The sequence below is a fragment of the Lepus europaeus genome, chromosome 18 (genome assembly GCF_033115175.1).
Source record: "Lepus europaeus isolate LE1 chromosome 18, mLepTim1.pri, whole genome shotgun sequence".
NCBI lineage: Eukaryota > Metazoa > Chordata > Mammalia > Lagomorpha > Leporidae > Lepus > Lepus europaeus.
This window is the reverse complement of record NC_084844.1, coordinates 48,917,417-48,938,703: the sequence shown is the minus strand read 5'-3', so window position 1 is coordinate 48,938,703 and position 21,287 is coordinate 48,917,417. Positions and strand designations below refer to the sequence as shown.

Here is a 21,287-nt window from a genome sequence, read left to right as displayed (position 1 = left end):
AGTAGGGATCAAGTCATTTAGTCATCAGATAATTGCATCAGAGGGCCCTGTGCTGGTGCATAGCAGGTAAAGCCTCCACCTGCAGTGCCGGCATCCCATATGGGTGCTGGTTCTAGTCCTGGCTGCTCCACTTCCAATCCAGCTCCCTGCTGATGTGCCTGGGAAATCAGTGGAAGATGGCCCAAGTGTTTGGGCCCTTGCTTGCATGTAGGAGACCTGGATAAAGCTCCTGGCTCCTGGCTTTGGCCTGGCCAGCCCTGGCCATTGTAGCCATTTGGGGAGTGAACCAGCAGATGGAGGACCTCTTTGTCTCTGTCTCTGCATTCCCCTCTCTGTAACTCTGACTTTCAAATAAATAAAATAAATCTTAAAAAAACAAAGATCAGAGTTTCTGGATCATACTGCCTGGATTCAGTTTCTGGCTCTACCAGTTAAAAAACAAAATTTACATCAGTGCTAACATTATGGCTAGAATGTAAAATAACTTAAGAGTGTACTGTCAGGGTTTTGTTAATCCAAAAACCTGATGAATACAGTATGGGTTAAAATTAGAGAAGGTAGAGAGGGGTAGAGATTGAATTTAAGATGGGAAATGGAAAGAACATTTAGTTTCAAGATTAATTAGCTAATGATTAATTAGAAAAGCCTTGTTTCAAGTCCTGACGTTGGAGTTGAAGTCAGGCATGGTAAAATGGGATGAGTGCTGGCTGAAGACTGTCTTCTAATCTCTCAATCTCGAGTGTTTCTCCTGCTCATTATGTAATTTTAGGCAATCCACTTAAAGTGAATTTCAGCTTAGTGTACTGGGAACATGGTAAGAATGTGAGATAACACATGTAAAGAATTTGACTGCCTTGGAAGACATACAGATGACATTAATTTCCCCTTTCTCTTTTATTGCCGAACATTTCAGGAAACTTACATTTAATGTTACTCTGTAAAACTGTTGTTGGTACCAAAGCAGTAAGCAGTTACTAGGGCTTTAAAATCTCCACTGTTGTCCTTAACAGAGGTGTGTTAGTTTGCTATGGCTGCTGTAACATGTTTCCATAGCACGTGGCTTAAAACTGCACGGATGTGTTCTCTTGTGGCTCTGCAGTCACCCACGAGCTCTGTGGAGGGCCACGCGCCCTCTGCAGCCTCTGGGAGAGAATCAGTTCCTTGATTCCTCCAGCTTCTGCTGGCTCCTGGCCTTCCTGGGTTTGTGGTTATCACTCTTTAAATCTCTTCCTAGTCTCTCTCCAGTGGCTTTTTTCTTTGTGCATTTCAAGTCTGCCTCTTACAAGGATACATGTCCTTACATTAAGAGCTTGCCCACATAATCCAGGATAATTTCCCACCTTGCGATCTTTCATCACGTCCGCAGAGCGACCCCTCATACAGGGTGGCACAGTTTCCAGGGAGTAGAGCACAGGTATTTTAAGGCAGATGGGGCATTTTTCAGCCTGCTGCTATAGACTGTGTCACATGATTCGAGGTATTAGATCAAAATATCTCTAAAGTTTCTAAATGCTTGAAGAGCATGCTACACATTTCAAGGTGTCGCAATGAGGTGAGTGAGACAGTTCCTCAAGATACTTAAGGGAAGCGGAAAGCGGTTAGGAAACTTGGACTTCTGTAGACAGTGGGGAACAGCCGGAGTTGTTTGGTTAGTAGAGTTGCGTTTTAGGAGGACTCATGATGTGTGTGGAATAGGAGAGAGGTAGAAAGATAAGAAGAATGACTGGTTTTTTACATGCTTATGAATGCTGTTGAAGTCTTATGGAAATGTTGCTGCAATGGTGAAAGATGCGAGGTGCAGCCCAGAGGAAGGAATTTGTTGTTGGAAACTTTCTAGAAGAGAAATTGACAGCTAGTGCAATCCAAATGTTAACTGTCGGTTGACAGATATTTACAGGCAGGTAGCCACCACCACAATCACGATAGAACATTTCTTTCTTCCTTTTTTTTTTTTTTTTTTTTTTTTTTTTTTTTTTTAAGATCTGTTTGTTTATTTGAGAGGCAGAGGCAGAGAGAGAGAGAGAGAGAGAGAGATGAATCTTCCATCTGCTGGTTCACTCTCCAAATGGCTGCAACAGCTGGAGCTGGGCTCATCCGAAGCCAGGAGCCTGGAGCTTTCTCTGGTCTCCCATGTGGGTGACTATCTTCTGCTGTTTTCCCATGCACATAAGCAAGGAGCTGGATTGGAAATGGAGCGGCTGGGACTCGAACCGGTGCCCATATGGGATGCTGGCACTGCAGCTTTACCCTCTACACCACAGCACTGACCTCATGATAAAACATTTCCCTGGAATTCCTTTTTTTTTTTTAAGATTTATTTATTTATTTGAAAGAGTTACATAGAGAAGGAGAGGCAGAGAGAGAGGTCTTCCATCCGCTGGTTCACTCCCCATTTTGGTGCTGGAGTGCGCCAATCCAAAGCCAGGAGCCAGGAGCTTCTTCCAGGTCTCCCATGCAGGTGCAGGGCTCCAAGGACATGGGCCATCTTCTGCTGTTTTACCAGGCCATAGCAGAGAGCTGGATTGGGAATGGAGCAGCCGGGACTAAACTGGTGCCCCTATGGAATGCCGGCACTTCAGGCAGCGTCTTTACCTGCTGCGCCACAGCACCGGCCCCTGGAACTCCTTTGCACTCGGTTCATTCCCTTGGCATCTTCCAACTACTGGTTTCCTTTCTGCCACTATAGCTTGCCTATTCTGTGGTTTTGTAGTCTCTTAGGTGGGACTTCTTTCACTTAGCTTTCTACTTCCAAGATCTGTCCGTGTTGCTGCGTACGTCTATTCCTTGTTATCACCAAATATTCCTTAGCTGGTGCATTGCGGCTGGTGCACCGCACTGATCCGAAGCCAGGATCCAGGTGCTTCCCCCTGGTCTCCCATGCGGGTGCAGGGCCCAAGGACCTGGGCCATCCTCCACTGCACTCCCGGGCCACAGCAGAGAGCTGGACTGGAAGAGGAGCAACCGGGACAGAATCTGGTGCCCCAACCGGAACTAGAACCCGGTGTGCCGGCCTGGCGCCGCAGGCAGAGGATTAGCCTAGTGAGCTGCGCGCCGGCCTCTTTGTCACTTTAATTGTAACCATGCTAGTGGATGTATAATAGTAGCTCCTTGTGGTTTTAATTTGCATTTGCTTAATGATTAATGTTGCACCTATTTTCATATGCTTGGTGCCATACATTTGTCTTCTTTGGTGATGTGTCTGTCAAAATTTTTTGTCCTTTTTACTGGGTTGATTTAGGCAGTTGTAATATAATCTGTAATATAATCTGACTCCAAATCTTGTTGGATAAATTTTGCAAATATTTTCTCCCAATTTGTGGCTTGCCTTTTTGTTTTCTTGTGTTTTTTGAAGAATAATTTTTAAAAACTGATAAAATCCGATTTATTCATTTTGTCCCCTGTAATTTTTGCACAGTTTAAAAAATCTTTGTTTAATCTGAGACCACTAGGACTTTTTCTGTGTTTTAGTTTACAGTTTCAGCCCTTATATTTATGTCTGTGGTTTTGAGGTAGTTTACATACAGTGAGATGTAAGAGTTTGGAGTTTTTGGGTGGTAGCAGGTGATAGCTCAAGTAGTTGAGTGTTTGCCACCCATGTGGGAGACCCAGATTGAATTCTGGGCTACTGACTTTGGGTTAGTTCAGTCTGGGCATTGTGGGCTGTTCGGGGTCTGAATCAGAAGAAAGACAGTCTCTCTGTGTCTGTCGGTCTATCTGTTTCAAATATATGAAGAAAATTGTTTGAAAAGTGGGTTTTCATTTTTGCTTTTTCCTAATGGGTATACCCAGTTGTTCCAGTCCCATTGTCCTATCCTGGTTTAAGTGCCTTGGCACCGTTGTCAGATTATTTGGCTATGTGTGTGAAGGTTCTGTTCCATTGTTCTAAGTATCTAGTTTAATGCCAGTACAACACTGTCCTAATTACTGTAGCTTTTTGAGTATAAAAATTCTTCAGATTATGTCATGGAAGTGCTATACCTTTCTTATTTTTTTCCAAAATTGTTTTGGCTCTTTCAATACTTTGATTTTCATATAAATTTGAGAACAATTTTGTCAAGTTATACAAAAAAGGTCTGCTGGGAGTTTTTATTGGGATGGTGTTGAATCTGTTGATTAATTTGGGGAGAACTGGAACATCTTAACAGTATTGAACCTTTCAAATTCAGAAACATAGTTTAACTCTCCATTTACTTAGATTGCCTTTAATTTTTGTCAGTCGTCTTTTAAACTTTTCAGTATGCACACATGGCACAGTTTTTGCTAAATTTTTGTTAATTTATTCCTAAGTGTTACATGTTTGCTATATTATTGAATTAGATTAGCTTTCAGGTCTGGCTAACAGATGAGGTGGAAGGAAGAAGAGGAGTTTGGTTTGAGGAAGATGTTTGATTTGTAGTACCAGTAGAGCATCCTTCCGGCAGTACCTGTCCTTTTAAGAGGTTGGGTGTCAGAGTGAGAGATGAGGGACCTGTGGGAAAGATAGGAAGAAAACGAGCATTCAAGATTTGGAAGCCCAGAACAAGATTGAGTTTCAAGAAGAAAGGGCTGAGTATCTGACACTGCAGAGAGATTGAGGAAGTTAGAAAATAAGGAAAAGGTAATTAAGGGGTTGCGTTTATCATTGTGACTAAGCCTGCTTAGTAGAGTGGTTTGGGATAGAAGCCAAGTCTCCAGCTTAGGGAGGTGAGGAAGGAAGGAGTGGCTAAAAAGGGCTGTTGTCAGAGATGGACAGGGCAAGAGAGGAGTGTGCAGGGTAGACTGGGCAGGCAGGCCTGGAGCCAGGGTGGACGGGCGGGTCACCTGTAGGCATAAGGGTGAGGAGAGCACCTGGACAGGAGCATGTCCTGAAGCTGTGAGGGGAAGTGGGAGGATATGGAATGCCAGGTGTTTGGGACAGATTCGCTGCTCTCTTCCCTGTGTGTTTTGATATCTTAATTCTTTAAAAATAACCCAGAATGGGGGAACAGATGGATAAACTATGGCCTGTCAGCCAGATGTGACCTGAGACATGTTGACTGTGAGGTCCTTGACCTAAGCATTTATTTATATGTATTATATGTATGAGAGTGCTTAAAACATTTAGAGGAAATGGAATTTTAAAATAGTGTAAGTTTTCCATGAACTTAAAAATTATTTTTTAAGAAGAGGTGAGGGATTTAAGTGTGCAAGAGAGAGCATGCCACCATCCACTGGTTCACCTCCCAAACGCCCACAGCCACCCTTGGCTGGAGCTGAAACCCAGAGCGAGGAACTTTAATCCAGGTTTCCCACTTGGTGACAGGAACTGAATCTCTGAACCATCATTGCTGCTTCCCAGGGTCTGCTTTATTGGGCAGCTGGATTCAGCTTGAATCCAGGCATTTTGATGTGTGATGCGGTGTCCTAACTGCTAGGCCAAATACTCTCCTACTATGAACTTACTGAATCCCCTGCATATATACAACACACACACACACACACACACAAAATATGTAAGCATTAACTATATTAAAATATTATATAATTAAGTATGTTTAAAAACAGCATTTTAAAATAATTGGAGGAAAGTGAAAAAAATTTGACATGAAAGTACTATGAAACTTAATTTTCAACATCTAAAATAAAACTTGGGGTGGAGGGGAAACAGACACACATCCGTTTATGCTTTTGTATTACAATGGTAGAGTAGTGCTAGATCACACTTGGTTGCTTTTAAAATAAATTTTTTTTAAAGATATCTATTTATTTGAAAGGCAGAGTTACAGAGAGAGAGAGGGAGAGACAGAGAGAGAGGTCTTCCATTTGCTAGTTTACTCCTCAAATGGCTGCAACAGCTGGGGCTGGGGCTGGGCCAGGCCAAGCCAGGAGCCTGGAACTCCAGCCGATCTCCATGTGGGTGGCAGCGCTGCCTTCCAGAGGCACATTAGCAGGGAGCTAGAACCAGCACTCACATGGGATGCTGGCATCACAGGCAGTGCCTTAACCTGCTGTGCCACAACCACGTGTCCCCACTTGGTTCATTTTAGACTGTCCTATGTAATTTCCAAAGAGATAATTAGCTTTTTGAGGGGCAGAGGAGGCAATAGGCTGGGTTTTTTTGTTGTCATTGTTTTTGTTTTTTAATTCAGCCCAGTCTATTCATAGTGAATGAAGATTTTTTTTTTTATCTTAAACATCTTTAATAAAGACTGATGAACTACCAGAAAGGTTGTTTATTAACATGTCTGACATAGAACACACGGGTATTATTTGGAGAGAAACCTGAAATTGTAATGGAAGTTGTTGACGTTCTTCACAGATGCATAGCTCTTTTGATGAGACTGTAGGCTTTATCTAATTATTTAAATTTCCAGGTTTGATTTTCAGAAAGAAACTTGCGGCTGGGGATAGAAAATAGAAACCATAGCTGAAAACTGGCCACACTCTGAGATACCATTATTATTTTTTAGAAGACTTATTTATTTACTTGAAAAGCAGAGAGAGAGAGATTGATTTGCCATTCACTGGTTCACTCTCCAAACACCCAAAACAGCTGGGACCAGGCCAGGTGGAAGCCGTGAGTTCCATCCAGGTTTCCTGCGTGGATGCCAGGGAACCACATACTTCAGCTGCCATCTACTGCCTCCCAGGGTGCACATTTGCAGGAAGCTGAATCGCAAGCACAGGAACTAGGACTTGAACCATGCCCTGCATGCAATATGGGATGTGAGCATCCCAAGTGGTCGCTTAACCTGTTGTGCCACAGCACCTGCCCCAAAGATACCATTATTATTATTCCCATTTTCCACGGTAGAAAATGGAGTAATCTCCCCGGGTCACACAGCTAGTCCATGGGTCAGCTGGGACCAAACGCACGCAGTCAGGGAGGCTCTGGAGCACATGCTCTGGAGCATTAGCCCGTGTTGCCTTTCTAAGAATTAAAGTGAAAGTTAACGTCTGTGAGTGCTTGCTATAAGGCAAGTGTTGTCCTATGGTCACTATATGTATTAGCATTTTTAGTGTTGACGACATCCTCCAGGCACTGGAGAAGGAGACGCCTGGCTAAAATGTCACAACTAGAAAGAGATTTGCTCTCAAGGAGCTGGGTCCCAGAGCCCGTGTCCTTAACCGCTGTGCTGTGCTGTAAATGCGCTCCGATTTTGTGCATATGACAATTTTGAACTTTTTCTTGTCTGGACTCTACAGCCTGGGGATGCTGCCGTTGTTCAGGGGGCACCTTTGCATTGCTGTTTGCAGACAGATGGTTTCCCCCACAGAATGCTGACAGCCCGGCCAGCAACACTCTCCGCATCTACTGTCAAATGGAGTGGCAGCTGCAGTACCACTGGGAGGTTAAACCTGCCTGTGTACCTTTGTGGCCCTTTGGATTCCACCTCCTGAAGGTGCTGGGCAGGGAAGCATCTGTAATTTGTGATCAAGAGTCCCGAGTCATCCTAAAGCCCTGCTTTGGTCTTGCCTCTTCTCAGTTCAGACTTTTGCCATTGATGTCTGTGTCAGCATCCAAATGGCAGCCACACATTTGTGTTGGGCACTCTCGAGAGAGACTAGGCTGTGGCTATAGTTTTGGGTATTATATGTGTATAACTGATATCCAAGGAAAAATACAGGCTTTCTTTGAGAGAATGACAATGAAGAAGACTGAAACAACTTGTGGACTCTCCCCCATTGGAAGACAAACATCCTCATGGTCCTGCCTTACCCCCACCTCCCTTGGACTAGCTCACGTTAATGTCTGCCACTGATCTTCTATATGATTTTTGCCTGAGTTGCAACACCTCAGCACATAAATCAGCATCTAGATTTTTTTGTGACATTTTTGTTCTCACCCATCCTGTCGGTTCCCTCATTGTAGCTACTAATTTGGTGCTACATTTTTCATCTGGAAGAAATGCACATTAGATGACCTTTTTTTGTTTTGTTTTGTTTTTGTTTGTTTTTGACAGGCAGAGTGGACAGTGAGAGAGAGAGACAGAGAGAAAGGTCTTCCTTTTGCCGTTGGTTCACCCTCCAATGGCCGCCACGGCCGGCAAGCTGCGGCCGGTGCATTGCGCTGATCCGAAGGCAGGAGCCAAGTGCTTATCCTGGTCTCCCATGGGGTGCAGGGCCCAAGGACTTGGGCCATCCTCCACTGCACTCCCGGACCACAGCAGAGAGCTGGCCTGGAAGAGGGGCAACCGGGACAGAATCCTGCGCCCCAACCAGGACTAGAACCCGGTGTGCCGGCGCCGCAAGGCGGAGGATTAGCCTGTTGAGCCATGGCGCCTGCCTAGATGACCTTTTAATTCTCAAAGGGTAACTCCTAATCTAACACGCTTGCACATAGTAGGTACTTGCAGATCGATAGTTGAAGTGAAATGGAAATGCAGTTATGTACTGATACGATAGTCATGCTAGGTCGAGGTACTTGGGGAGTAAATACTTAAATTGGGTAGGAGATCATATGATTGAAACCAAAGTGAGAGGGTTCAGTTTGCTTTGTGGAAGAAAATTTTTCAATGCACAGACATGGGTTACCACCACAAACACCTGGAAGCCACCTCCCAGCAGATGGGATATAATCTTGCAGCCACCAAGTTGGCCATCCTTTTCGTTTGACTTAGGCAGAAGTGAGAGACTGACAGGCATTTTTGTCAGTGAGCTCTTAAAAGACTAGGATGGAGGGCTAGTGCTGTAGTATAGTCGGTAAAGCCTCCATCTGTAGTGCTGGCATCCCATATGGGCACTGGTTCAAGTCCTGGCTGCTCCACTTCCAGTCCAGCTCCCTGCTGATGCACCTGGGAAAGCAACGGAAGATGCCCAAATGCATGGGCACCTGCACCCATGTGGGAGATGTGAATGAGGATCCTGGTTCCTGGCTTTGATGGCCCAGCCCTGGGCGTGGCAGCCATTTGAGGAGTGAACCTGCAGGTGGAAGATCTCTCTGTCTCTCTCTCCTTCTCTCTCTGTATCTCTGACTTTCAAAAAATAAATAAATAAATCGTAAAAAAGACTAGGCTAGGCTTGGATTTACAATTCTGTTTCTCATAGAGAAATCTGGTTATACACAGTGTCTGTTTGGAGATTCTGACCAAGAAGGTAGAAGACTGAAGCCTTTACCTTGTATTTTCTTTCTTTCTTTCTTTCTTTTTTTTTTTTTTTTTTTTTGACAGGCAGAATGGATAGTGAGAGAGACAGAGAGAAAGGTCTTCCTTTTTTCCGTTGGTTCACCCCTCAATGGCCGCTGCTGGGGCCGGCGCACCACAATGAACCAAAGCCAGGAGCCAGGTGCTTCTCCTGGTCTCCCATGCGGGTGCAGGGCCCAAGGACTTGGGCCATCCTCCACTGCACTCCCGGGCCACAGCAGAGAGCTGGCCTGGAAGAGGGGCAACCGGGATAGAATCCGGCACCCCAACCGGGACTAGAACCCGGTGTGCTGGCGCCGCAAGGCGGAGGATTAGCCTGTTAAGCCACGGCGCCGGCCTTTACCTTGTATTTTCTGAGCGAAATAAGCCATCCCCACATACTAAAGGCTTTATGTAAGTCTCTTGACTTGAAACACCACTTTTCTGGGATGCATTGTTTACCCAGCCTCAGCCAAGTCCTCTTGCTTCATGCCTCATTTGTGTCCCCTGTCGGAGTGCCCTTGTGCGTTAGGGAATGGGCTTATTTAATTGGCCATCTTCTCATTTACCCTGTAACTTTGAAAAAAATGGGCCAAGATGGTGGATGGTTTCCTTTACCTTCTTGTTGGCACTCTATAGGTGCTTAACTTCTGTTGAATGAATGACTGGATTATGCCATTATCTATGTGTGGCTTGGGGGAAGGTATGTGCTGTGGGCTGAACTTTTTCTTTAGAGCAGTAATTGCCACATCCTGGAACTGTTTAAAAATATGCTTCACTCAGCCCAGATTTACTGAATCTGGGTCCTGTATCTGGATTGAGCTTTCAAACTGCCTAAGTGATTATTACACAGCCAGCGTGGCAGTAATGGTCAATAGCATGGTCTCGGAGGTAAGGGTTGGGGTCCGTAGACTGCTAGTCACAGCTCGTCCCCTTTCGTCTGTTCAGTTCTGTCTGGGAACTGAACTAAAAGAGATGATTTTGAGGCCCCTTCCAATCCTAAAGTTTTGTGATTTATAAAACCTTGTATGTGGTGGGGCCAGCGCCGTGGCAGAGAGGGTAAAGCCACTGCCTGCAGTGCTGGCATCCCATATGGGTACCGGTTTGAGTCCCGGCTGCTCCAATTCCTATCCTGCTCTCTGCTATGGCCTGGGAAAGCAGTAGAAGATGGCCCAAGTCCTTGGGCCCCTGCACCTGCGTGAAAGACTGAGAAGAAGCTCCTGGCTTCGGATCGGCGCAGCCCCAGCCATTGCAGCCAATTGGGGATTTAACCAGCGAATGGAAGACCTCTCTCTCTGCCTCTCTTCTCTCTGTAACTCTGACTTTCAAATAAATAAATAAATCTTAAAAACAAAAAACCTTGTATATGGGGCTTGTACTGTGGCATAGAGGGTTAAGCTGCCCCCTGCGGTGACGGCATTCCCTTAATGGCACTGATTCAATTCCCTGCTGCACCAGTTCCATTGTATCTCCCTGCTAATGTGCCTAGGAAAGTAGCGGAGGATGGCCCAAGTGCTTGGGTCCCTGCACCCACATGGGAGACCCAGAAGAAGTTCCAGGCTGCTGACTTCGGCCTGGCCCAGCCCTGGCCATTTTGGCAGTTTGGGGAGTGACCAGCAGATGGAAGGCCTTTCTCTCTGTAACTGCGTGTCAAATAAATAAAAAATAAATCTTAAAAAAAAAAAAAAAAACTCTCATATACTTGGAGATTAGAAACTGATTTTTTTCTTCATAATTCTAATTATTTACTGTAATCTTTATTTAAAAATTTATTTCGTTTTAAATTGTTATTTGTTTTCACTTTATTTGTAGGTGCTTTTTGAATGTATTTTCCCAGGAATATTGATTTGTACCTGAGACCTGCATCCACTTTTTTAATTTAAGGCATTTATTTATGTGAATCCTCTAGAAGATGGGGAAAATGTTCCCTACTGTATGTACAAAGACGGCAGTCTAGTAATATTTAAATAGATTTCTCTTAAGACACTTTTTTCTAATTATGGAAGCAGGATATGTTTATTATAGAATACCTAAAATAGGTAGAAAAGTGCAAAGGAAAAATAAATCCCCCTTGTTGGCTTTTCCTGCTGATATTTCGTGATATTTGTCTTTTTAGTCTTCATAAATGGGAGTATTTATAATAAAAATGGAACTATAAAATATATTTAGCTTCACTGCTTGCTTTATTTTGTTAAAAATACTTATTGTGGGGCAGGCAGTTGGCGCTGCAGTTAGGATGGCGGGAACACCCTCACCCGCTGTCAGACTGCCTGGGTTTGAGTTCTGCCTCTGCCTCCAGTTCGTTTTCTTTTTCTTTCTTTTTTTTTTTTTTTTTTAAAGATTTATTTATTTATTTATTTGCAAGTCAGAGTTACGCAGTGAGAGAAGGAGAGGAAGAGAGGTCTTCCATCCAATGGTTCACTTTCCAATTGGCCGCAACGGCTGGAGCTGTGCCCATCTGAAGCCAGGAGCCGGGAGCTTCTTCTGGGTCTCCCACGCAGGTGCAGGGGCCCAAGGACTTGGCCATCTTCCTCTGCTTTCCCAGACCATAGCAGAGAGCTGGATCGGGAGTGGAGCAGCAGGACTCAAACCAGCAGCCGTATGGGATGCCGGCACTGCAGGTGGCGGGTAACGAACCGGCGCCTGTATGGGATGCCAGCACTGCAGGCAGCAGCCTTACCCACTATGCCCCAGCGCCGGCCCCCCATTCATTTTTCTGCCACTCATGTGGGAGACTCAGGTTGAGTTCTGGGCTCCTGGCTTCAGCCTGGCCGAGCCCCACCTGTTGGAAATATTTGGGGTGTGAACCAGCAGATCTCTGACTGTGTCCATCTCTCTGCCTTTCAAGTCAATGCAAATAGATTTAGGGAATTGGCATTGTGGTGGTATGTTAAGTTGTTAACCTGCAATGCTGGCACCCTATATAGGCTCTGGTTCAAGTCCCAGTTCCTCCACTTCGGTCCAGCTTCCTGTTAATGTGCCTGGAAAAGCAGCAGAAGATGGCCCAAATACTTGGGCCCCTGCCACCCATGTGAGAGACCCAGATTGGAGCTCCTGATTTTGGCCCAGGCCAGCCATTTGGGTTTAAACCAGTTGATAAAAGATCTCTCTCTCTCTCTCTCTCTCTCTCTCTCTGTCTTTCCCTCTCTTTCTGTAACTCTGCCTTTCAAATAAATAAATAAATCTTTAAAGATAAATAAATTTTAAAAGTACTCTGAATATGCTTATTCGATGTTACATAGTTTTTAAAGCACATTTGCATAACCTCAAACTTGTGCCACTTAGTTTACGCTTTCTTGGTTTTGAATCAGTAGTTCACTGTCTCACTTTTTATAAAGAAAACAGCTGTTGAGCAGCAGGTGGGAGAAGGATGAAGTTGAGGAGAGGAAAGGGATCTCCTTTAATAGAACTGCAGTTTACTTACTCAGTTTAGTTGATCAAATATTTAGTGAGCACCTGTGTATCAGGCTCTGTGTTAGGCACTGAGAATGCAGCCTTGAACCCTTTCTCATTGGAGATCAGCTAGGATGAATAAGAGCCTGAATTAAAGTTGCAGTGGACATGGGAGATACAGGAGATAGGAAGGATTTCCAGAGATGTTGAAGTGGGACAGTCAGTGGTTTCTGCAGGCTGAGCATAGGTGTCATGTGAGTAGATGGGAGACATCCAGGACTACTCCCCATGTCTGGTGTGGGTATCTGGGAGAGGCTGGTGTCAGTTATATCTCCAGGGCCTCTGTAGGCATATTTACTTGAAGCTTTGATTTAGGGCATTGTGAATGAGGTGCCTGCAGGCCCCAGTGAGAAATTTATGTTGAGCGAGACCAGAGCTTAGTCTGGCCTGCCTTGGGAGAACATTCACTTTGGAAGAGGACCAGGAGGTGACAGTGCCCAAGCATGGGCAGGGTGCAGGAAAGCACATGAAAGAGACAGAGACCAGAATTGGAGCAAGGGTGGCATTGTGGTTACTGAAATAAGAAAAGAGGAGTGGCCAGACAGCAGTCTGTGTGTTGTGTGGGGAGGCTGTAGGAGGAGAGCCGCTGGCACAAGTCTGTTGGATTTGACGACTGAAGAGTGACTGGTGAGAAGGGTTTCCAGGAAATGATGGGGACAGAGTGAGGGCTTGCCGGGCAAGCAGCAGATGCGGGAATGGTGAGGGCTAGCTACAGACAGGAAGGCAGAGGTGCTTACACGTGTATTCAGAGACCTGAACAGGTCTAAGCACCCGGTTGAAAGATTGAAGTTGCTGGAGAAGGGGTGGGTGATGCTAGAGGTGCTAAGGAGGAGGGGAGGGGGATGGATTTGGAGCAGAGGTGGAGGGATTAAACTTGGCTAGGAGGGAAGTCTTCTCTGAGGAAGCATGAGAGAGTTGGGAGTAGGTGCCGCTACCTTGGCGTTGTTGGCAGTGGCTGTTTTCTCAGAACAGTGTCTGAGAATGAGGCAGACTGGATGGGAAATGGGTGTGAGGACAGTGTCAAGATCTGGAATCCCTGTGGCACCGGTGGACACTTGGTAAATGTTTAATGAAATTGATGCGGGGGTTTCCCACCTTGCTACCTGCCTGTGGACGTGCCTTGCTTCCATTTAAACCATTGTTAGTCAACAATGGCTCCTGAAGGAAGGAAGGGGTCAGCTAGTGTGGGGTAGTGGGTAATAAGGTCCCAGGACTTGGGGTAAGACTGCCTGACAGGCCCTGGGCCAGCTGTAGCTGCTGCCTGTGGCGGAGCCCCTGGGGTGCACTCACGCCCTTGACCCTCTGCCTGCACCCCTGGGCCGGGGGTGCAGGGCTTGGCCTGTTCACCTTTGTGTGTGCCTCTGGGGCCTGGATCGTGTTCCCCCACACACTGGGGACCAGGGTCTTCAGGAAGACGACCAGGCTAAAGTGCCAGCCTTGTGGGCGGCGGCCTAGAGTGACAGATGTCCTTGTAAAGTGGGGTGGAAGCAGCCCCAGGAGAGCCCCGCGGGAAGATGGGACACAGTGGGCGTGGAGGGCCCTGGACTGCCACCTACGCCCCAGGAGCTGGGGAGGGCCGAGGAAGGGCCCCTGTGGCCTGCGGAGTGGGCCACGGTGGGCTCTCGCTCGGAGCCCCCCAGGCTGCGGGCTTCGGCAGTCCCAGGTGTTAGGGTCCAGGTGCTGAGGGGACCTTTTGCCCTCAGCCACTAGGGTGTCACCCAAGTTTGGGCCCCGTAGCCCTGGCTGAACACAGGACTCCACGTGACTACTTGGCTGTGTGCCGGCAAATGGAACAGGAGCTGCATGTGTGGCATCACAGCTGCTGGCCGCAGGGCCCTTCCAAGCTCTTGTGGCTCTGTCACTCCCTAGAGCCCGCTGACAGATGGGGGAGGGGAGAAAGCAAACAGCCCATCTTTGGGGCGGAGAGGGGAGCCCGTCGTGTGCCCTCCGTTAGCCCCTCGGCCTCCCTCACATGAGCTCCCAGGAGCTGCTGCTGTAGAAGGGACCAAGGGCCCTGGTGGGTGGGAGCCCAGCCACGCTCAGTGGCCCAATGGTGTGCGTGCAGCCCGTTCCAGAGCTGTGGCCTTGGCAGGCACGAGGCTCGAGTCTGCCCCCTGCTGGGCCTGGGGGTGCCCAGTCCTGCTCAGCTCCAGCCAAGCTACAGGTCAGTTGCTTCCAGCCTGGACTCAAGGTGGTAAGAAATTCAACTCAGGCTGGCGCTGTGGCATAGTGGTTAAGCATCGGCCTACAGCACCAGCAGCCCATGTGGGCCCCAGTTTGAGTCCCAGCTGCTCCTTTTCCGATCCAGCTCTCTGCTATGGCCTGGGAAAGCCATAGAAGATGGCCCAAGTGCTTGGGCCCCTGCACCCAGTGGAAGACCAGGAAGAAGCTCCTGGCTCCTGGCTTCAGATTGGCGCAGCTCCGGCCATTGCGGCCACCTGGGGAGTGAACCAGCAGATGGAAGATCTCTCCCTTTTAAACTCTGCTACTCACATAAATAAATCAATCTTTAAAAAAAAAAAAAAAAGAATGCCCGGGTTCATATACCAACTCCGCCTCTCATGAGCTTTATGGCCTTGGGCGAATTCATCAGCTGTGTCCCGTGTCTCCGTCCTTCTCTATAAACTGGGGCTAGCAATAGTACCTAACTGGTAGGGTTGTCATGTGTATCACAGAGAATTTGGGTAAGGCTTTTGGAAGAGCTTGTGACTTGTAAAAGTCACCATTACGAGTGGTTTCAGAGTCTGCTAGGTGGTTTTGCTGTCCTCCTCCCCTTGAGACGCCTGGCTTTACAGCGAAGGATTTGCAGGGCGGGTGCCATCAGCATCTTCATGCGTGCCTCATGGTTTTCTTGGCCCAGTGACCAGCAGCACCTGAAAGCCATTGGTGATCGCATAGGACTGTCACTGAGAAACAGTAGCATCGTGTGGCCAGTCATTTTGATGTGGGGAGAGGGAGTGGTGGGGCTGTCGGCCTTACACCTCCCACGGCAAACTTGATTCTTTGTTCCCTTGCAGAGGAGGTGGCCAAGTTGGAGAAGCACTTGATGCTGCTCCGGCAAGAGTATGTCAAGCTGCAGAAGAAACTGGCAGAGACGGAGAAGAGGTGCACTCTTTTGGCTGCACAGGCAAACAAGGAAAGCACCAATGAGTCCTTCATCAGCCGCCTGCTGACCATAGTGGCAGACCTGTATGAGCAGGAGCAGTACAGGTGAGCTCCTGGGCACACGGCAGGTCCTGGGGGAGCTTTATTCCTGGGCACACGGCGGGTCCTGGGGGGGCTTTATTCCTGGGCCACGGTAACCTTCTTGCTGAATTTCTCTCTGATTAATCAGGATGTTTGCAAGCTTTTATTCCCTAGAACGTTAAGCTCCTTGAGGCAAGATCTTTGTCTGCTTATCTTCACAGAGCATGGGAGTCATGGTGTTAACATTGCCAGTGCAGACAGGAAGTAGCTTACCTATCTAGGAATTCAGAGGGGCATGGTCAGAGGAAGGCCTCATAACTAGGGCAGTAGGTATTGCGTGTTGGTCGAGGTTGGACTCAGTCTGTGTTAGGAACTCAGCAGGCCACTTCCTGTCTGTGTGACCTCTCAAGTTTCATGGCACGCCCTGGGTTCCTAATGTGTAAAATGGGGTTACTACTTGCCTTAGGGTTGTTGTGAGTATTAAATTAATAACTGCATGTTAAGCACTTGGAAAGGTTCGTGGCACACAGTAAGTGCTTCATTGTTCATTGCCGTGAGTGAGTTGTGAGGGAGATGCTAAAGGCTGCATGATATTTAATAGGGAAGGTGATATTACACATAGAGTAGCTGAGAAAAGGCTCAAAGGTGATGAGAGGGTTAGGAGAGTGAGGGTGGGGCAGCAGGGGAAAAGTAAGGTGTATGGGGTTGGGATGCTCAGGTGAGGAGTGGGGACTTGATCCTCTAGGAAGTACAGAAGAAAGTGTTTTTGAGTTTTGGGACTCTTACAGTCACAGTGGTGTTTGAGGAAGATGAACCTAGTAATTTCATGTAGGAGAAATTGTGAAGGGAGCGAGCAGAGAGAGCCCCTGTAGTGTTGAATGTGGTCCAGACCAGAACCAAGGGAGCACTGAACTGGGATGTCGGGTGTGAAAGAGGCAAAGATGTGAATGTGCACCTGGAGGGGCGCTTCACTGCTAGGGAGGTGGATGACTGGATGAGGGGAGACTTAGTATTTCCAAATAAACTGTGTTATTATCTCTAAAGAAAAAACTAATACCCCAAAAATAGAAGTATGTACTCTGGTACACAGGACAGTTCCCTAAATTTAATAGATGTGGCTTCTTGTAAAATATAGTTCATTGTCATTTTTTTCCCACAAATAAACATGTTGCTTCCTGCTAGCCCAGGGAAGCCTGGCACATTTCTGTTACAGACTTGTCACTCCCACTCTCCAAGGCGCTGCCCCAGTGGAGCACCCATCATTTACTTTGAATTGCAATATCAGGTAGCCAGATTCATTAAGCTTTAGTCATTTAGGAGACAATGGGAGTGAGAGGAGGCAGTTCCCGCCTTTCAGTGTCAGTTTTATGGTGTGATTTTATTATTTCAGGGTGTCTCCAGCTTTGAAAACCTGCCTTTTGTCTGAGGAAGGTTGAATACCTGTGTCATCTACAATTGAGTAGAGAACTGTGCTCTTGAGATAGAGTAACTACAGTTGGGAAATCAGTTTCTTTTTTTTAAATGTCCTTTATTATTATTTATTTATTTATTTATTTGAAAGGCAGAGTTACACAGAGAGAGGAGAGGCAGAGAGAGAGAGGTCTTCCGTCATCTGCTAGTTCACTCCCCAATTGGCTGTAACAGCCGGAGCTGCGCCAATCCAAAGCCAGGAGCCAGGAGCTTCCACCAGGTCTCCCATGTGGGTACAGGGGCCCAAGGACTATGGGACATCCTCTACTGCTTTCCCAGGCCATAGTAGAGAGCTAGATCGGAAGTGGAGCAGGTGGGACTCGAACCATCACCCATGTGGGATGCTGGCACTGCAGGCAGCAGTCCCAAGGGAAATCAGTTTCTTTTCTTTCTTTCTTTCTTTTTTTTTTTTTTTTTTTTTTTTTTAAGATTTATTTATTTGTTTGAAAGAGTTACACAGAGAGAGGAGAGGCAGAGAGAGGTCTTCCATCTGCTGGTTCACTCCCCAATTGGCCACAACAGCCGGAGCTGCGCTGATCTGAAGCCAGGAGCCAGGAGCTTCTTCCGGGTCTCCCATGTGGGTGCAGGGGCCCAAGCGTTTGGGCCATCTTCCACTGCTTTCCCAGGCTATAGCAGAGAGGTGGATTGGAAGTGGAGCTGCTGGGTCTCGAACTGGTGCCCATATGGGATGCTGGCACTTCAGGCCAAGGCGTTAACCCATTGCACTACAGCACCGGCCTCAGGAAATCAATTTCTAAAGTGGCATCTTTTAGTGTGCCTTTTGTTCAGGAATTTATATGTTATTTTTACATGTGTCTCAGTAACTGGAGTCACTGACATGTAGGTTTTCAATTTTTAAGATGAGAAATGTGAAAGAAATTGGTAGATTTCTTTTATTTTTACCCCAGTAGAGAAGGTTTTTTTGTTCCGTAAGGTAGTTAAAGATGATGATTATGTGTAGTTATTTACTTTATTCATTCTTTTACCAATTAAGCTGTTAGTTTTTCCTATTTAAGTGTTTAGGAAATTCTAGATGGAAGTTGTTTTCTCTCTAGTAACAACATCCTACTGTCTACATTTTACAGGAAAATACTGTTTACTTGAATCAAGTTAAAAAGATTACTAGGCTATCAGTTGTTACTATGTATGTTACCGGAGAATGGCAGGATTCTTGTCTTCATGCAAGAAAGAATTCAGGCATGAGACAGAGTAGTGGAAAGTAAAAAGTAGCAAAGTTTATTAGGGTAGGGACATCCGTAAGAATGGATGGGCACCTCTCCAGACAGGACCTGAGAGAGTGTGTGGTGGCTTGGATGGGGGGAAGGAGCAAGGTTACATGGTTGAGTGGAGAGATTACATCTGGCCAGGCAGGCGGGCGACCCAACATCTGAGCGCGCAGTCCGGTTGAGGGCGGGGGTGGGTTAAGGAGATGGATCTTTGCCTTCACGCATCGAAGCCTAGCTGGCTCCATGGCTTCATCCTGAGTTCAGAGGGAGGGTGAGCAGGACCCCCTGTAGAATCGGGATCCAGAGCAGGGTATTTGAAATGCAGGTACTGGGCTGCATCTGGGAGATTGTGGAAGATTGCCAGGCAGAAGGGGCGGGGACCCCCACCTGGCAGGTTATGGGGTAGAAGGGGCAGGGCGGATGCCAACACTGGGCTTCCCCTGAAACGGATGACTTTGAGATGCAGATGCATATGCTGGACATAGATGTCTTTTCTTTAGGCCTTTATGTCACACACACACGTAAGCTCATATCTGACTTCCTATCTAACATGTAGATTCCTTGTGGACTTGTCAAATTTTTCATTTTTTTAAAAGACTGATTGATTTGAAAGGCAGAGTGACAAGTGGGGTTGGTTGGGGGGAGATAAATTCCATCCACTGGTTCCCTCCCCAAATGGTTGCCAGCAGCCGGGAATCCTGTCTGGGTCTGCCATGTGGGTGGTGGGAGCCCGAGCACTTTGGCCATCCACTGCTGCCTTCTCAGGGACAGTAGCCAGGACTTGACCCAGCGCTCCAATGTGGGATACTGGTGTAGCAAGCAGTAGCTTAGCCCACTGTGCCACAATACCAGCCCCAGATTTTCCATTTTTGATTCATGTTTTTAAAATTGATTATTAAGGTGAGCATTTGGCACATCAGTTAACTTGCCACTTGGGATGCCCACATCCCATATCACAGTGCCTGGTTGAGTCCCAGCCGTTCCACTTCCGATCCAGTTTCCTGCTAACACATACCTTGGGAAGCAGCAGATGACAGCCCAGGTACTTAGGTGCCGGCTTCCCGTGTGGGAGACCTGGTTTGAGTTCTGGCTTCTGGCGTCAGCTTGGCCTGGTCCTTGCCATCGTGGGCATTTGCAGAATGAAGCAATGATTGAAGATTTCTTTCTGTTTCTCTCCTTCTCTCTGCCTTTCAAATAAAAAGGAGAGTAAATTTTTAAAATTTCATTAATAACCTCTAATAATTTAAAAAATTTAATTTACTTTCATTTAAAAATTTTGACATAACGAAATTCAGATGGTGGTAGGAATTTTATAAAAACGTTCATTTTTAAATTTTGTGACTAAATGTTAGCATTGTTAAAATAGCAGTCAGAATTCTTTTCAGTTATTAGAATTTAATATTAAAGAAATGTATTTAGAGCCAGAAATTATTTGTCCCTAATAAATAACTTCTTGTTTCCATTAAACTTTTGAAACTTTTATCATAGAATGTGATTTGAGACAGTTTTGTATTCTGGTTTTTTTTTTTTTTTTAATTAATTTATTTATTTGAAAGTCAGAGTTACGCAGAGAGAGAGAAAGAGAGAGAGAGAGGTCTTTCATCCCCTGGTTCACTCCCTAATTGGCCACAATGGCCGGAGCTGTGACTATCCAAAACCAGGAGCCTTCTCTGGGCCTCCCACATGAGTACAGAGGCCCAAGGACCTGGGCCATTTTCCTCTGTTCTCCTAGACCATAACAGAGAGCTGGATCAGAAGTGGAGCATCAGGGGCTTGAACCAGCGCCCATATGGGATGCCGGTACTGCAGGCGGTGGCTTTACCCGCTACGCCACAGCGCCGGCCCCTTGTATTCTGTTTTAAACAGAGTATTAATTCCATTTCTTCTTTATTTATTGATAAACAGTGTCCTTGTATGTTAATAGTAGTTTATAACAATTACTATTAATCTTATGATTTAATATGCTATAATTAGTTACAGCTTGATCTTTGGTAGAATTAGAACTGGTAATACTATTATATGATTAAACTGTATACTTTTACACACATTAAATTAAAAATAGTAGTTTTTATATTAAAGATTGTGCTTTTGTGGGGTAAGATAGGTCTGTATCAAGCGTTACACAGAAATCATATTCTTGGCTGGGTTCTGTGGCACACCAGGTTGATTGTCCACCTGGGACACCTGCATCCCATGTTGGAGTGCCCAGTTGGGGTCCTGGCTACTCTGTGCTCTGATCCAGCTTCCTGCTCTTGTGCTTGAGAGGCAACAGATCATGGCCCAAGAATTTGGGTCCCTGCCACTCACGTGGGAGACCTGGATGGAGTTTCTGGCTCTTGGCATCACCCTTGGCTGTCCCTGGCTGTTGTGGGCATTTGGGGAGTGAATCAGTGGATGGAAGGTCTCTCTCTTTCTGGCTGTCCCTCTCACTTTGTCATTCTGCCTTTCATATAAATAAATAACAATTTTTTTTTTTAAAAAGTGTATTCTGGGGGCTGGTGTTTTGGCACAGCAGGTTAAGCTGCCACCTGTGATGCCAGCATCACATATGAGCACTGATTTGAGTCCCAGCTGCTCCACTTCTGATCCAGCTCTCTGCTGATGTACCTGGGAAAGCTGCACAAGGTTGTCTCCGGTGTGGGTGGAGGAACTCAAGTACTTGAGCCACGCCCTGCTGGCTTCCAGCGTGTGCATTAGCAGGAAGCTGGAGTTAGAAGCAGAGCCAGGACTGGAACCCCATCACACCAGTGTGGGGTGTGGGTATACCAAGTAGCTCCTTAACCGTGGCACTAAATGCCCATCCTGCAAATGATTTTAAAGGGAAATAGGAAAGTAGAAAAAACATTCAGATACAAGCAGGATGATGATAACT

General features: G+C 46.4%; 1 protein-coding gene across 1 annotated transcript in view; it reads left to right on the top strand.

Annotated features, from left to right (window-relative positions):
• ANKFY1 (ankyrin repeat and FYVE domain containing 1) overlaps positions 1-21,287 on the top strand; it is a 76,856-nt gene that overhangs the window by 9,109 nt on the left and 46,460 nt on the right. Inside the window, exon 2 of the mRNA XM_062216440.1 lies at positions 15,551-15,743. Within this exon, the coding sequence (XP_062072424.1) occupies positions 15,551-15,743 (193 nt within the window). The remainder of the gene's footprint in view (positions 1-15,550; positions 15,744-21,287) is intronic.